The 17,874-nt window shown below is 36.1% G+C and overlaps 2 protein-coding genes across 2 annotated transcripts; both read left to right on the top strand.

Annotated features, from left to right (window-relative positions):
• The first annotated feature begins 8,543 nt into the window (after positions 1-8,543).
• Positions 8,544-13,977, top strand: LOC104899222 (BRCA1-associated RING domain protein 1). The gene is made up of 13 exons (XM_010686375.3): positions 8,544-8,752; positions 8,835-8,888; positions 9,001-9,071; positions 9,457-9,543; positions 9,666-9,913; positions 10,365-10,661; positions 10,796-10,896; positions 11,621-11,810; positions 11,926-12,023; positions 12,436-12,556; positions 12,740-12,905; positions 13,200-13,318; positions 13,429-13,977. The coding sequence occupies exons 1-13, from the start codon at positions 8,664-8,666 to the stop codon at positions 13,738-13,740; spliced, it is 1,953 nt and encodes a 650-aa protein (XP_010684677.2). The 5' UTR covers positions 8,544-8,663; the 3' UTR covers positions 13,741-13,977.
• Positions 13,978-16,555: 2,578 nt separating this feature from the next.
• Positions 16,556-17,372, top strand: LOC130589417 (uncharacterized). The gene is made up of 2 exons (XM_057390666.1): positions 16,556-17,166; positions 17,241-17,372. Exons 1-2 carry the CDS (start codon positions 16,866-16,868, stop codon positions 17,243-17,245), a joined length of 306 nt encoding a protein of 101 aa, XP_057246649.1. The 5' UTR covers positions 16,556-16,865; the 3' UTR covers positions 17,246-17,372.
• The last annotated feature ends 502 nt before the right edge of the window (positions 17,373-17,874 follow it).

Raw genomic sequence — 17,874 nt, 5'->3', positions numbered from 1 at the left:
AAGAACTTGAATGATCTCCAATGTGCAATAATTAGGGTTAGAGAGAGAGAAGACTAGTGTTAAGGAAAACTAATTAATGTAAATGAAAAACAGAAAAAAAAAGGTCCTTGCCAAATATTTCACAACACTATTTATACTAACTCCTAAAAAAGAAAAAGGAAATAAAAAATCCGGATTTCAGCTTCTGGGTTAATCGCCCAATCGGACGTTCGACGCCCGATTCCATCTGGCAGGCTTCCAGTGATGTTTTTCTTCAGCGACCTTAGGAGAGCAGGGCGCCCAATCGAGCACCATCGGCGAGTTAAGAGCGGGTGAGTTACACCTAATCGTGCCCGAGACAAATGTTATTTGAAGGGAAGTGACCGCCTGATCGGGCGACCCTTCAAATGGAGCTTTCTTGACATTTGACGCCAAGTCTTCAAATCTCTTCACACCCGAAGGCTTAGGGAAGCAGCTTCGAGCCTGGGGAACTCATACACGTGCCTCCTAACTCTCTCCAATCCATTGTGGCATCAAGAATAGCATATAATAGAAAATAATTCTCTAAAACCTGAAAACTATCATAAAACACAAAACCACAACTAGATGGAGATGTTAGTATAAAACACCTCCTAAGAGCACTATTAGCACGCATTTCAACAAGAATTAGGGGGGAAAGTAGATATAAAACTATAACATCAATCATTGCAATAGTTAAATTTAATTTCAAGTGATATTAGGTTGATTTTGAGTCAGCTCGAAATTAGGCAGGTAGGGTTTGAGTTAAGATTTTTGACCTGAAACTAAAATCAAGCTGGTTTTCAGTTGGGGGTGATTGACCGAAAATAGAAATCGCGTCAACATGAAACTGGCCTTATCCGACCCGTTTGCCACCCCTAGTTAGAATTCTTACAATAGGAAATGACCTAAGGGGGTGCTGGTTCAGTTGGGAAGGTTCTAAGGAATAATAAAGAAACGAAAAACATTTAAATGACTTTCTTATGTTTGGTTCTAAAAGTTCAAAAATTTTACAACAAGTATCAACTAATCATCACTATTAGTAATTATACGCCTTTGATCTCATATTTACCATCTCAATTATAGAATATTAATTTAATCTTATACTTAATGTTATGGACAAAAAACTGCAAAAAAAATTCCATTAATTTAGGATAATTAAACTTTCAACAATATTTGATGTCACTGCCAAAATAGGAATAAATTAAAACTAAATTGGTTATAACCTGTACTGTGAACATTTATCTATGGCATTAACTTTGTTCCTCATCTGCTGTCATTCAACCATGTGTTTCTGATTTTTGTTCACTAATTCCATTTTTTTCTTTATCCTCCAAAAAGGAATACGTGCAGTTATATTATCTTGGATTGAAAAATTTTGCTCTTAGTTTAAGGGGATCACTGATCACTTAAAGAAAATGAATGGAATGGATGGGATTTTATAGAAAGTGAAAGAAAATGATGGGAAAACAATCTAATGAAAACAATCTAATAAAATCAATGTTTCCTTTTCCTTCCAAATTTGGAGGAATTGAGAAGAGAAAACAAATTATGAATGTATCAACAAACTTTTCTTTTACTTCACTTATCCTTTCATAAGTTAATTAAAACTAACCAAACACTTAATTTCTTTCAAAATTCTTATGGCCTATGATCAATACTGGCAAAGTTTGATTATGATGTAATATTAACACAAGAACAATTGGAGATGATGGCTTATGATACTTTCACATGTCACAGAATTGGTTCTATGCTTCTTCTTCTCTTGAGTAGTTTGCTTACTTTTCACTATTTTTGTTGGACTTCACCGATTAGGCCTTAGGGGTTTATAAGTTTATTTGAGTGTGTTATTTTATGGGTGTGGATTATGAAAGAGATGCTCATGAATGTTATTGTTTAAAGTAAATACACATTACCTCTACAACTGGAGGATTCTTTCCCCAACTTTATTATTTTGAGTTACATTCAAAGAATTAATGTTCTTTGTCTATTTCTATATATTATTTTTTTCTTTAGAGGGCATGTTGTTGTGCGTGGTGGAGGAGGGGGAAAGTGGATGAGAGATAAAGATGGACGGTGGAGAGATGAGAGAGAAAGGGGCAATTTTAGGGTGTTATGGTGGTAGTTAGGTTGTTTAAAAATGAAGTGGGGTTTTCAAGGCCACTATATAGAATCTTAGAGGGTGTTTGGTATAGAAAAAAATTGATGTAGGAAACGGATTTTAATAAGTGTTTGCATTTCTAATTGTTTGGTAGGAGTGTTAAGCAACAAATACCGTTACCGGAGGGATTCACAATTCCCCATTTGGTACCCTTATCAAACTAGTGGAAACAAATCATGTTTCCTTCCTCAATCATAAACCTCTCAATTGTTTCCATTCCATTGGGATACCAAACAACTATTAAAGGTAACAATTATTATTTTCATTTCCCCTCCTTATCCAAATCATTTCCATTTCGTTTTCATTATTCATACCAAACACCTCTTTAACTCTTTCTCTCTCCTCCCTTATCCCCTTTCCCCTGTAAACCCTAATCTATACCCCTGCAACGCCGGCCATGCCATCGAACGAACACCAGTGGGTCTACCTACTCCGCAATACCCACTTTGCACCACCCAAAATGTGTTCCAAACAATAACCATACAAACTTGTACCTTAAGGTTTCATAAGTCAGTCATTAATATAGGGACGTTAATTCATATAATTCACAGGCACAATACTTGTGAACAGACAATATGTTTCAAGACAACATCCTTTGAACTTTGAATTTCCCCGTCAACTAAGATACTAGTAACGCTCGTCAGCCACCAAATCTCATTCTTTCCTTCTAGCACAAAAGTCATGGGCTCTTAGCTACCAAAATGAAACTAATTATATATTCAAATTTGCTAATGGTATCAGTAGTCATTTTCCAATGTACTAATTTTTTTGAAAAAATAGTTTATAGAACACTGACTATCAAGCTTATAATTGAACAGGAGAAAAGCTTAATATGTTTGCTCTTGCTCCATCATAAACTTTTACCTATGTAATCTAAAATGGTCACCACTATCATAGGTCTACAACAGATGCGGAGTCAGAATTTTTAGTCAGAGGTAGCATAAAAAAGCTAGCAAATAGCGGTAATAGTACTGAAACATAATTCACATTTAACACTTATAAGTTATAACCCTTTTTTTAAAATATGGTATGATATTAGTATAGGAAAAATATTTCTCACCTTTTACTGGTCTTTTCTAGACAGTCCCACCTTCCATTAATCTCAAAATAATCCAACCTTTGCACCTTATTCTTTTTATTGGACTTTTTTACCTAAAACTTGTTGAACAGGTTAAAACCACTTCTTTTATTAAAATTCTTCTTCTCTTCCCTCTCTTCTCTCTCCTCTTATGCTCAACCCCTCATCAACAACCTCTTTCTCGCTCCTCCGCTCGACTCAACTACTACCACCACCCAACTGACCCACACCACACTGCTCCACCCCAAGTTCCAACCCGGACCCGGACATACCCTCCACCAAAACGCCACCACCCGTAGGTCGTAGTCCACCTAGCGCAACACGAACACTAGCCACTCACCACCAAAAAAACACACATGTAAGTTCGTAGGTTCTTGTAGTTGGCAGGATACAGAGAAAGGGCGATTCTCTTTCTCTTTCCCAAAAAGCAACCTGTACTATGATAATAATTGCCAATTTTGGAGGGAATGATAAAATTGAGTTTGAGTTCAGAGGATATAAAAATTTAGGAGGTAGTATTGGTTGGCGTTCAATAAGAAATTCCATTAACATCCACCCATCTAACATCTCCATTTCCTTCTTACATTTGGGTCCCATATGACCCCAACAATTTTCCCCAAAAATTCGCTACCATAATGACATGAAGAATAACTTTCCAAGTCTAACAAAGAAGTTGGAATTATTTGTTTCAAATGTTCTATTTTAAAGAAAAAAAAAAGAAGTCGGAATCCAGACTTGAGTGGCCTACTCATTAGGTTGGATTTGGTGGACCTTTTCTCAAACTGGGTTTATTTGTCACTGTTGTTCATCATGATGCTTTCGAATTAATTATAGGTTTTATCTACCTTCTTTGAATATGATTGATATTTGATCAAATTGTATTATTTGGTTGAATTTCAATGGGTCTAATTCCTTGTAATTTTCATTTTCAAAAATGAAAAGTTAGTTATATATTCCAATACGTACAATGGATGGTGGTGGTGATGGTGTTGGAAAATGAGGCAAGACAAATGACGTTGGTGTAGGGGTATGACAAGGGGATGAGACGAAAAGAGTAGTGGACAGGGTGGAGAGAAACAACAGTAGAGGAGGGTGTTGGTGGCAGGGCAGGGAGGAGAAAGAAAGGGTGGTGGAGGGGTATTGTTGGTAGGGGTGGGAGGAGAGTGAGGGAGGCCGTTGAGGGAATGCGAGAAGGTACGAGAGAATCTTTTAAAAAATAATGAAAGTTGTAAATTAAAATTCTAGACCTATATAAATATGACAAGTGTCAAGCTTTTACCTATTAAATAGGTAATCAACAGGTTACGAACCATTCTCAAAGGTGATGTGCAGAAGTGGATTTTTTTATATTAATAGAAGGTGGGGTTGTTTTGAGCAGACGACCAAACGTAGGATTATTGACAATTTTTCCTTTTTTAAAATACAGTATGATATTAGTATAGGAAAATATTTCCGATGACTGTTTAATTTTGCAATTGTACTTGAAAGTTTGGGCTATTCGAAAGGGATTATCTGGTGCTAATTTTTCTCTATTCATATAATTTTTTACGTTAATTCATGGGTTGTGTTCAATTGGTATTGAAACTGAAGGTAAGAAAATGTACTATTATGTTACTAACGTTAACAAAATATCAACTTTTCATTATATTATTAGTACTACACTTAAACTGATAACATCATAACTATTAGAAACCATTTATTAGTAAGGGTTAACTTTTGTTAACTAATGTCATTAGCAGGGGAAAAATTCCCATGCCCCTATCTAAACAATTCCTTCCATGACTTCCCTTGTTTTTTTTATAGTACTTTCCCTTAAGATAAAATTTGTTGTAATATAGTACTTAGATTTTACAAGTGTATTTGATACTTTGAGGAAGATGGAAAAGATAAGGGAAAAAAGAAAAAAAAAAGGAAAAAAAAGAAGAAAAGGAAAAAAAAAAAGGGAGAAATGAAAAATAGGAAAAAAGGATGAAACAAAAAAGAACAACCATAGTTGGAAGAACTATACTAGGCGGGAATCGAACTTGGGAAAATGGGACATCATGTATTGCTGGTTTATTTTTTGTGTAATGTTTCTACTCCTTTAATTTCTTTTTTCCAGCCAAGTTTTTTAAAAAACTTTGTATACTCTCTATCAAACTTAATGTATTTCTCATGATAGATTGAATCTTTATGGATAATTTATCATAACAAATTTTTTATATGCCACTTTTTGCGAGAGACAACTTTTTAAATTTTTTTGGCTACTTAATATCTTAAAAAATAATTTGTTTGTGAGAAACAACCTCATGCTACTTTTAGACATAATTTAGATAAAGGAATTCAATTATCAGCCACATGAAATAGTAAACATTCATTATTCTTCTATAATTTATGTAATGGAACTTTCTTCTTTTATGTATTTTGTGTTTTAAAAAGGCTTGGTTAATGCTTGAAAATGGCCCGAGCTTGTTTCCTACAAACAATTTACTTTTAAAAATCTTAAGTTACAAAATAAAATTAAAAGGTTTTTTTTTCACAAAAAGTGATATATAAAAGGTATGTTTTGACAAATTTCCGATCTTTGTATTCTATCTGATGTAAGATAGTACTCCCTTCGTTTCCTAAAGATCTTCCCTCTTTCCGTTTAAGGGTGTTTCAAAAAGATCTTCCCTCTTTTGCTTTATTCCTTATTTGGCAAAACAAATTTTCCTATTTACCCTCTCATGTCACTATCATATGGTCCACCATTACATTATTAATTCAATTTTACTCCATTTCTCTCTCCTACTTTAACCCCTTTTTATTTGTTTATTTATCTAAACCCCTTTCTCTAACCAACTTTACTCACACCATGCCCCACACAACTTGATTTTCCTTGGTATTTGTAGGAACAGTAAGTGGGAAGATCTTTAGGAAACGGAGGGAGTATGAGGGATGAGGAGAAAAAGATGGGTGGTGGAGAAAAGAGAGCAAAATGTGCGTTTTTTGGGTGGTTGGGATGGTGTTTGGGTCTTTGTAGTAGTGGTAGGGTTGTGTTGTGGTTGTGATAGGTTAACTTAATATAAGTTTAATAAGGTCACTATATGTATTTACACAAAGTTGGAGGTCACTTGATATAAATATCTTTTTTTTGTCCTGCCACTAAATAGAAAATTGCAAACTAGCTAGGAGACCACCATGTAGAATTTTCCAAAAATATTTATGTAACAATTTGCATTTAATTAATTAAACTTATTTAATAATAGATCAATCACCAGTCAGGTTTGCAGGTCAGATTACTTGAAGGGAGGGGAAGATGGTAAATAAACCTCACCCCTAAAGAACCCCTAATGGGATTTAATCCCATCACCTTGAAGTCATAAGGCCAAATATTTGTCACTAAGCCAAGCCTTGCTTAATTCATTTAGACGATATTTGACACAAAGAATACAATTACAATTCACAAAAATACCAAACCAAAACATCCTATTCACTACATGAAAATGTACTTTGGATATAGTTAAGAGAACGTATTGTGTCAGACTCGTCCGACCAAAGGGATGACTTTCAGTTGGTTCCAATTTTTTTTCAGTTAGTCTTAATTTTTTTTCAGGTAGTGTTCATTTTTTTTCAGGTAGTCTTCATTTTTTTTCAGTTAGTCCATTAATTCTTTCAGTTGGCCCATTATTTCTTTCAGTTGGTCCATTGTTTGTTTCAGTTGGTCCATTATTTGTTTCAGTTGGTATACATATTACGAAACAAAGTCCAACTGAAACAAAACAAAGTCCAACTGAAACAAACCAAAGTCCAACTGAAACAAAACGAAGTCCAACTGAAACAAAACAAAGTCCAATTGAAACAAAACAAAGTCCAACTGAAAGAAAAAAAGAACTAACTGAAGAATTAAAAAAACCAACTGAAAGATAAAAAACAACTAACTGAAAGAAAAAAAATACTAACCGAAAGAAAAAAAAAGTACATTCCCTCACTCTTCATTCTAGCAACAGTAATCTTCATCACATCTTAATCAAAATCAGCTGACCTATTCTTCACCCATTCAATGTTGTTAAAATCGAAATTCTAGTTTGAATCGAAAATAATCTTTAGAATCGAATCGTAAAATCGAATTGTAGAATCGTAAGATTCTACAAACATGTATAATCAAGATATTGCACTCAATCTTCATTGAATATGCTAAAATTATAAGTTAAAAGACCTAAAAATTGGAAAATATAGTTGTTTACCGTCTATATTGGCAATAACTAACAATATATATCTCTTATATTCTTTGTTAGCATGATTTAAACTTGCGAGGTTTTCGCTAGTCAATAGAAATGTATAGAATCGTCTAGAATCGCGAATCGAATCGTCTACCATATTTTGAATCGTAAAATCGTAAGATTTTAAGATTTGAATCGCGATTTTAATAACTTCGTTAATTGCTGAAGCCTTAATTTCAGTTCAGGGCCATGTCTTCCACCACTTCTGGAATTAATAAAAACAACCATGGGAGAAATAGGCGGTAAATGCACCTCTTGAGATTGATCCGTTGAATGAACATCTTTGGAATTTATAGCACGACGCATAGCCAGGCATAAATATTGTGGAATCGATATACGAGTGCGGAGGTCCTCTTTATCAATCCTAATCCCTGATAATCCGCAACCTCGTAATGAATCAATCATCGATGATCTTGTTGTCGTGGATGTTGATGTTGATGTTGATGTTGATGTTGATGTTCTGCTTGAATCTACGGTTGATCCGTCACCGGAAACCACCGAGGTTGATGTTGTCGACGACGTCGCCTCCATTTTAATATACCCGGGCTGTTTTCAGAAGATTGAGGTGCTGATTTTGTGGAGGGAAGTCGAAACTAAAATTGTATAGTACTGGGCTCAGCCCATCTGACGAGAATATTGGGTCAGACGGTCTGACCCAATACTTTCACTATAGTTAATGACCCATAACTATTATTCCTATCTTTACATAATCCGCTTAATGAGGGATAAAGAAGACTTTGGGCGACCATGTAAAATAGGGAGGGAAAAGAAGCAACTTTTGTAGATTCATCCAATGTTCAAAAAATTTGGCACCAAAGCTTGAAATTCTTCTAGGCACTTCAAGAATCAAATTTCCCGGGAAAATTTAGGACCCTTGAAAACTTTTCGCGGGATTCTAAGTGTAACAAAACCCATTGTACCACAAAACTTTGACCTCTCACACTAAAAGACCAAAACCCCCCATTATTTGAACTCTTCAATCCGCCGAAAATCCACGAACGGCTAATTCTCCAGGGGTAAAATGATACTTTCACATCCACCCTCTGATAAATAAAAACTAACCAATTACACCCCTTTGTCTTAACCCCAGAGGAGAGAGAAAACAACACTGACTTCACCAGTAGTTCACCACTTCATCTCCCACTCTTTCTCTCTCTTCAACAAACTTTTCTCGAGTTTCTCAACAATGGCGGATTCACAAAACCATGCACATTTCCTCAATCCATGGGTTCTTCATCTTCAGAAACTAGGCCTTGAATTAAAATGCTCTCTCTGGTATTTTCTTGGGCTCTTTCTTCTTATTTTTGGGGTTGTTTCATTTTAGAATGTTTTTTGATGGGTTTTTGTTTTTGAGCAGTTTGAAGGTATATAATAAGCCGACTTTGCTACCATGTGACCACATCTTCTGCAGGTATTTTATTTTCTATTTTATTCTTAAAGATGGAAAATGATAAATTGATATGATCTTTTGTGTTATATTGAGCTAATTTAATCTGGGTATATATTCTTTTAATTGATTTCAGTTGTTGTGTACCCAAATCGAATTTATTTGGGTTAGAGTGCCCCCTTTGCAAAATACCCTATGTCGAACAAGGTAATTTAATTAGCTGAATTTATTCTACTAATTCTAATAACAGATTTTACATAGACTGCTTATTGTTGTTGCAAATCGATATTGTTTTTATTTCCTTTGATTTACTATATATGTTGTTTTTGGGGTGGTTGAAATCTGCATGTTATGTGAAGGTGGGAAGTTGGGAATATTTTTTTCATGTATCATCTTAGAATAAGTACATGTAAATCTGAATGCTAGTTTCTTTTTTCGACGAAAAATTAGCTAAAGCTCGGTTGTTGAATCATATATTGTTCATTTGGACAATTTCTTGCATATGGGGGAAAGTTGAATTTCTGATTTACGCAACATTGCCCTTAGAATTTTTTTTGTTGTTTGTTTAAACTTGGGGTGAACTTCATTGCAGATTTGAGGCAAGCTCCGTTGGTAGAAAACGTAGCGAACATCTACAAGAGTTTGGATGCTTCTTTCTCTATGCATATGCTTAATTCAGGTTCATCCTTTTGCCAACATTACTTACATAGTTACATCGTCACATTATGAGGTTTTGCCACTTCTCTATCAGTGAACACTTTTTCTTACAATGTTCATGTTCTTTGTGATTGATCATTGCAGATGTTAGAAAAGGTTTTGTGCAATGTTCTTTGCCAGCCAAATCAAGATTTCCCAATCAAATAGCCAAGAGATCAATGGATTCGTCTCAATCGGGGAACTCAGCTATTGGGGCATGTGACAATGTGGAGCAGCATGAAGCTGTGTATGTGGACATGAACCAGATAGAGTTGTCCCCAGGCAGCTCTCCATCCTCCGGTGCTAGCAAGGGTGTCGATAATGATAGTCGTGATCCAGGATGCAGTGAAGATGTGAGTATTTGTTTATTCTTTTATCTGATCATGTTGCTATTAGCTCTATAACCTGCCATACTTTATACAAGCATTGCTTGAAATTAGCAAATCTCACAAATATTCGAGATGCAACAGCATATTTTGATGGAAGAATGAATTACTTTTACCATCTTCTGTTCTATTATATCTTAGGATTCATGAAGTAGCTGCTTCTCTGAGCTCATAGAAATGTGACACACTAAACAGCGGGCTTTCTGGTTTTGTAGAATTATGTCAATCTATCTTGTCCTTGTTCATGTTAAACCATTCTTTCGTATAAGTACGTTAATTGTCAGAGTACCTCAAGAATGAGAAGTTGCTATACTTACCAGTTGCTCATGTGTACTTACGTGAGTTTCCTTTAGTCAGATACTTCGCATTGCTTCTTTTCCTGACATGCTATTATGCTTCTGGAAAACTATGCTTGCAGATTGCAGGGAGATGCCCATCAAAGAAATTTGCCAAGAGAACTGCTGATGATTTTGGCACTCAGGGATCTGATGAAGGCCATGATCTATACAGCAAGAAACAAAAGCAACAAAGTCAAGTTTTGTCGGAGATTCTCCAAGGTTGTACAACATCAGTAGCTGCGAATATGCAGAATTCTGCTTCTACTGACTCTGGCATTGATAATGGGAATAATTTTGGCAACCAAGTACTTGAACACGACACTGCAAGTTTACTTAACTTCGTATGTGCTTTCTGCCATACTTGGAAAACAACAGAGGTTAGCCTCTATCATTCTTACTAATGCATTTGACATCTTCGATGATCTGGTTGCTTTCTTATTTATGTGCATAAATTTGTGTGCACAGTTGGAATCTAACTCTTTCCCTATCTATTATTGATTTCCTCCTCTAGGGTAGTGGACAGATGCAGCATTTTGCTAATGGGAGAGAAGTTTTTGGCAGCGATGCTGGTCGCTCTAACGTCATACATGTGCATCAAAGCTGCATAGAGTGGTGGGTTATCTTTTCAAACTATGTATATGGTCATTTTTGTCTCTTTAGAGTTTGATTTTCTGTTTATGAATAGAGGTTTCATTTTTCAACCGTGGTTCATTGAATATGTTTATTATTATCGTCCCATCCATTTTTTAGGCTTAAGAATTCTTCGACAAGAAAGTGTTGAGAAAGATATACAAAATCTCACAGCAAAATAATATGCTTTCCTCTACGAAGAAGCAAAATAGGCTATCAAGATATTTCTCTTTCAACTAGAGAATGACACCAAAATACAATGAAATATGCCTCTTTAATATTATGGAACATATCTCTATGAATGATTACGACATATGTATTCAATTTACTATGCTTAACTAAGTTCCAGCTTTGGCAGTCGGCAGTCCAAAATTTATGAGCATGAAGCTCATTACAACCTTTCTCAAATAATAAGATTGTTTGGCAATGTCTGTTGTTGTAATCTCCTCTGGCAGGCATTACCTGTGTGCTTTTTACTTCACATGCTTGTTTCATCATGTGTGAGCACATTTTGTGGCTTGATGATGATGCTTAGCCACTTATGCAAAAACATAGATTTCTTTGACATAGCTGGATCTGATCTTGGTATAAGTATGATTTGGTTGATTTTGTATAAGCAACTTCAACTTTGTCTACCAGCTAAATCAAAAAGCTTTCTAATAGACTAACAACAATCATGGCATGGCCATAATAACTGTAACTGCAGGGCACCTCAGATTTATTATGAGAATGATACTACAATGAAAAATTTGGATAAAGAACTCGCAAGAGCTGGAAAACTTAAGTGCACCACTTGTGGGCTCAAGGGAGCTGCCCTTGGCTGTTATGCAAAATCCTGCCGAAGAAGCTATCATGTTACTTGTGCATATGAGATTGCAGAATGCAGATGGGATATGGTTAGTTCTCTTTGCTTATTTTGGACGAAATACAAATAGAGTTGCTTGTAATTTCATTGGCCAAAAAAGGAAAGAAACGGAATGGAGACTGATTACCGTGACTTTGATTTTGCAGACTGATTTTTTAATGCTCTGTCCCCATCATGCGTCACAAAAGTTCCCAAGTGAGAAAGTCAGAAAGCCTGCTGTTAAGAAGTGTTCATCAGCTGAAGTGTAAGTTATTTGTCTGTGAACAATTATCTTGAAGTTTCTGGACAGAAAATTTGTTGTTAAAATATATGAATATGCAAAGTGTTGGCTGTATTTGTTCTGTTTTATTGAATTTGTCTATCTTGTCTGCATGGTGTATGAGCAAAATTGTCACCTATTCCTTGACACCTATACTCAGCCACAAATACAATGATGCATAGTACATGTCAGTTATATACAGAAGATTTGTACATATTTGAAAAGCAACTATGTTCCTCCCCAGCATATTAGATCGAACTTTGTATCGTTGAGTTCCATCTTTTCTGAACTCTGAAAGTTCCATTCCTTTTTCCAACAATTCTTTTAAGATGCTGATTTTTTTTGCTAAGCGCTATATGCTGTTTGAGACGGGATTAATTAATACTTTGCATTACAGACACTTGGTTTCCAGCTCTAATGAGCAGAAAAAGTTGCACGACTTAGATTTTTGGGCAACATCACCTACCGGGGCTAAAAATTGGGTTCTGTGTGGATCTTCCCTTTCTGCAGATGAAAAGGTTTGTTCACATAACATATACATACTCTTGTTGTCCTCTCCTCAAATATGTATCAGTGTTTTCTAATTCCTACATCGATAAAGCGATGAGAGCAAGGAACAAAATCTGTTGGTTTTCATTTGAAATGCTTTGTCTACTTTTTTTAGTTGTGTAATGTATTACATTCAACTCCATTACCTGCAGTATATGTTGGTCAAATTCGCAAACTTGTGTGGAGCAACTGTGACAAAGGCCTGGAATCCAAATGTTACTCATGTGATTGCAGCAACAGATGCAAATGGTGCTTGCAGTAGGACATTGAAAGTTCTTATGGCAATTCTTTGTGGGAGATGGATACTTAAAACTGATTGTAAGCTCCCTTTTTCAATCTCATATTGTGTCTTAAAAATGTGATTTTGTTGATGAGGTGATCATTGAGGCTTATAGGACAGCTTGAACATGAATTGCTGGAGTACATAGAGGTTTCTTCTGTATACAACTAATTTGTGAATGCTCTTTATCTTTTGGGTGATCAATTTTTTAAAAAAATTGGGTGATCACTGTCCTATAATACATTGTTTGCAATGTATGATCTCAAAATTTTACTTAGAATACTTTCTGCTATATAGATATCTCATAACAGTGCTTGGATGGGTTGTTTCAGGGATCGAAGCATGCATGAAATCAAAATGTCCCATAGATGAAGAACCTTATGAAATTAGCCTTGATAATCATGACTGTTCTGATGGCCCAAAAACTGGCAGGCTCAGGGTTTTGAATAATGTATGTTCTTTCTCTCTAAGTTATCACTTTGTGAATATTTTCCTTCTCAATGGTTTGTTTTCCACTGTACAAATTGCAGTTTTACATGAAATTTTTCAACCTCACGACAGGCACCAAAGCTTTTCAGCAGCTTGAAATTCTTTTTCAACGGCAACTTTGTGGCAGCATACAAACATGACCTTCAAAATCTGATTAGAGCTGCGGGAGGTACCATCCTTGAGAGCGAACAACCACTACAATATTCGGACAATGAAACATGTCATCCGTCAACCACAATAGTTGTTTACAATGGTGATTCAATAGAAGTTAACGAGGTCTTGAATGCGGAAAAATTGGCTTCTGAAAGTGGCTCTCAAGTGATTGCTCATACATGGATCTTGGATTCAATTGCTTCAGGTGCATTGAAGCCCTTTATCCATTAATAAAGAAAAAATAGTAAGTAAATTTTTGTAATAAGGTTTAGTAACATATTTGTTAGACTAGTTATGAATGGAGCTTCCAAGGGATGAGGATTCTATGTCCTCGCATTTAGAACTACAGCATTGTAAGTCACAAATTTGGTCACTGTTAATTTAAGTAATTGTTATCACGTTGAAAAAAAAAAAAAGGAGATTGCCAATAAATTCCGATGGGCATTATAGTAAATCATCATTTTACAAGTATATGCATCAATCTTGTTAAGCAACTTGATCAGTATGATAATATTCATCATTAACCTACAGGGTTGCTATATTACGTCCTAAAATTTCTTACTAACGCTCTAAATTAAACCTAACCCTAATATCACTTGACACTTGCTCGGCTGCATCCCCTCCAACAGCTGTGTGGTGCCGGTTGCTGGCTATCTGGCCATCTCCGAGGGCCACCCTTATGGTCTGCCTTGAGTGTTGGATTAGTTCTGTTATTGCTCAAGATCACCCTCTAGAATTGAAGGTATAATGAATAAAAATACTTTCCTGAAGGAAAGAGCAGTCAAATATTGCCGAAGTACATTATTTATCATCATTATTGATATTTTATGATTATTTACTGTATCGAATCTAAGATTAGATCTCACGAGTCACGATCACGACACACTACTTCAATGAAAGGTGTATATATTTTTGCACAATCCTGGTTATGAGTTATGACAAACACCGATAAAAAGTATCCACATGGACCGGGCCTTGTTTTGGCCACATTGCCTAGTTCCTTCTTTTGGCATAGTTGGCTCACATTATTTTTCAAATGACAAGTCATTTCCTGTATGTATATCGTGCTCTCTTGCTTTATTGAGAGTGAATATAAGAATAAAGTCATTTACCCTCAGGATCATTTTTCGTACGATGCAAACTCAAAAAAAACAAACAAAAATATGAATTGAGGCAAACTTAGAAGAACAAAGGCAGTGTTCGATTATAGATATGACATCAGTTTTAGGACTATAAATCATCAAGTGCATACAATTTACAAGTGTCCACATTCCTTTTTCATTATTATATATTTATATATACATTTATACATAACAAAGTATTTAGTTTGAGGGATAAGGGAGGAGAATGCAGATTAATGATCTCAAAAAATAATCGCATTAGGGAAATGACAATTGACAAGAGTTGATAAAAACATTTAACTAAATATTCTTGATTCTCAATAATTTCCCGACCTATATCAAATAAAGAAGGGAAATGTTACATGGTGGCTCTCAATTATGGGAAATTCTATATGGTGGCAAGAAAAAAAAGGGGTCTTACAAGGTGATCCTATGATATGGTTTTACAAAAAAAAAAATGATAGTTAATGACTTTTTCCATCCAATTATCTGTTTATTAATAAAAAAAGGAAAAATTATTTTTTTATTTCCCCCAATACTCCACCCCATCCACCCAACCCCACCCCTGCTGCGCCAGCCCTAACCCCACAGTTCTCCTGTGTTTGCCTTACCCCACCCTTGTTGCGACCGAGCACTCTACCCCCCCCCCCTCTTCTTCCTCCCTCATCAACCTTGGTGTGCTACCCCTAGGCCCTAACCCCACAGCTGTCCTGTCTACCTCCCACCCTTACACATACTGCCACCCATCCCCATACCTCCTTCGTCTTCTTCCTGCCTCATCACTCCAACACCCTCCCCTACCTCCTATGTTGCCCTAAAATCGGCCAACAAAGGCACCACCACCATCGCCTCTATCTCTCTCCTATATCTCGCAACTAGGACACACACCACCACTAGCGACACCTCCTTCACACCCTTCTCATTCTGTCAATGTCTCCCGCGAAACCACCACCAATAACCGCACCTCCTTTTTCCCCTTCTATCTGTTGGAATATTTATAGGGTAATGGGTTTGATACTCATATGGTTATATACTAGAAGAGGAGGAGGTCTAGTATGCAAGAGATTAGAGTACATCAAGTGGCAAAATCATGTGGAATAACCAAGGGAGATAGAAGACTGGTCGCGGGTCGCGACCAGGGGACCGTCGCGGGTCGCGACCAGCGCCTCGCGACCTGTCTTTTGCCTTGTAACGCGAAAAGATGCCTTGACGGTTTTTTGGCCGTTGTGATGTTACATTTTCATTTTAATGACTTTAAGGTCCTTAAATCAGTGATTAAAGGCCTTTGATAGTGATTAAGATGGGGGTTATGTGATTAACCACTCTAGTCAATGAAAGGTATTTTCCTATATAACCTTGGATTCCTATGAGTGAGGGGTTAGAAGAAAATCAGAATTTTCTTTACTCTCTAAAATCTTCTTGCTTTGCTTAAGAGAAACCTTGCAACTTCTCTTGAGTGTTCTTCACAAACACAAAACACAAGTTCTTGTTGATTCACTTAGAAGATCATCTAAGTGGATTGTTTCTCTCCATTGTATCTCATTAGTTATTTCGTGTTAACCCGGTGATCCTAGAGGGGCGAAATTAAACTAATAGGAAAGCGTAGTTTCCGTGCCTTGGAGTGGATATCCGGTTCTCTCATTGATCACTTTCCTAACAATCTATTAGTTTAATTGTTTCTTTTCTTTTTGGATATGGCTCAATCACTCAAGGACATGACTATGAACTTCCAAAAATTGGATAAGTTCGAGGGGTGGGTTATCGAGGTGGCAAAAGAAGATGCACTTCTTGTTGACCGCTTGAATGTGGTGTATGTGTTTCACACCCATGCCACCATCCCAAGATGGAGAGGAAGAGCCTGAGACTACTAGGAAGAGGATCAAAGTGGGAGAATGATGACTACATTTGCTGGTCATATTCTCAACTCTCTACCGACCCTTTGTTTGATCTCTACCAAAATGTGGAGAGTGCAAAGGAACTTTGGGATGCTCTTGAGGCCAAGTACATTTCGGAAGATGCTTCAAGTAAGAAATTCCTTGTTAGTAATTTTAATTCTTTTAAAATGACTAATGATCGGCCTATTATGGAGCAATTCCATGAGGTTCATCATATTTTGAACCAAATAAGATCACATGGTATGGTGATGGATGAGGCAATTGCGGTTGCCTCAATCATTGACAAATTACCAAATTCTTGGAAAGATACAAAACATCTTTTAAAACATAAAAGGAAGACATGTCCATGGAGCAATTAGGAACTCATCTTCGTATTGAAGAGGGGATCCGGGCTCAAGATGGGGTTAAGGATACTACTCCTAGTATTCCTAAATCTACCGTTAATTTGGTAGAGGTTGGTGGGTCTAGTAAGACCAAGAAATCCAACAACAAAAACAACAATAACAAAACCAATGTTGCAAACAAGAAGAGGAAGACCCTCTCTTGTTGGATATGCAATGGTCCTCATCTTAAGAGGGATTGTCCTTCTAACAACAAGAAGAAGACAAAGAACACACAACCTAGTGTTGTTCAAAACCAAGGTAACAATGCACATGTTAATGTAATTGAAGAAATGCATTTTGTTGCTATGATTTCTGAAATTATGTGTGTGCAGGTTGATGATTCTTGGTGGATAGATTCGGGAGCCTCTAGACATGTGTGCAATAACAAGGATTTCTTCAAGTCTTTGAAAGATTTGGATGATGGTCCAATCTTGTATATGGGGAATGATTCTACGGTAAAGGCTAGAGGATAGGCCAAGTAGAATTGTTGTTAACCTCGGGAAAGACTTTAACTCTCCGGGATGTTGTTATGTACCGGAAGTTAGGAAGAATCTTGTGTCGGAGGTCTTTGAATAAGTATGGTTTTAAAGTTGTTTTTGAGTCGGATAAATTTGTAATTTCCAAGGGTGGTATTTTTGTTGGACAAGGTTTCTTTTGTAATGGAATGTTTAAATTTAGTATTGATAATAAAATTGGTACTAGTTCTATTTACATGCTTGATGTTTCTTCTCTATGGCACAATCGTTTATGTCATGTGAATTATCGTAGATTATATGACATGTCTAAAATGGGGTTAATACCTCCTTTCGATTTAAAGTTAGAGAAGTGTCAACTTGGTGCTAAATAAAATTACAAAAAATCCTTATCCTAGTGTGACTAGACAAACGGTATTGCTTGAATTGGTGCATAGTGACTTGTGTGACTTTCATAGTTCACCTTCTTTGGAAATAAGAAATATTTGTAACT

The sequence above is a fragment of the Beta vulgaris genome, chromosome 7, assembly GCF_026745355.1.
Source record: "Beta vulgaris subsp. vulgaris cultivar EL10 chromosome 7, EL10.2, whole genome shotgun sequence".
Lineage (NCBI taxonomy): Eukaryota > Viridiplantae > Streptophyta > Magnoliopsida > Caryophyllales > Amaranthaceae > Beta > Beta vulgaris.
Note: the sequence above shows the minus strand (reverse complement) of the source record. Positions and strands in the feature narration are given on the sequence as shown.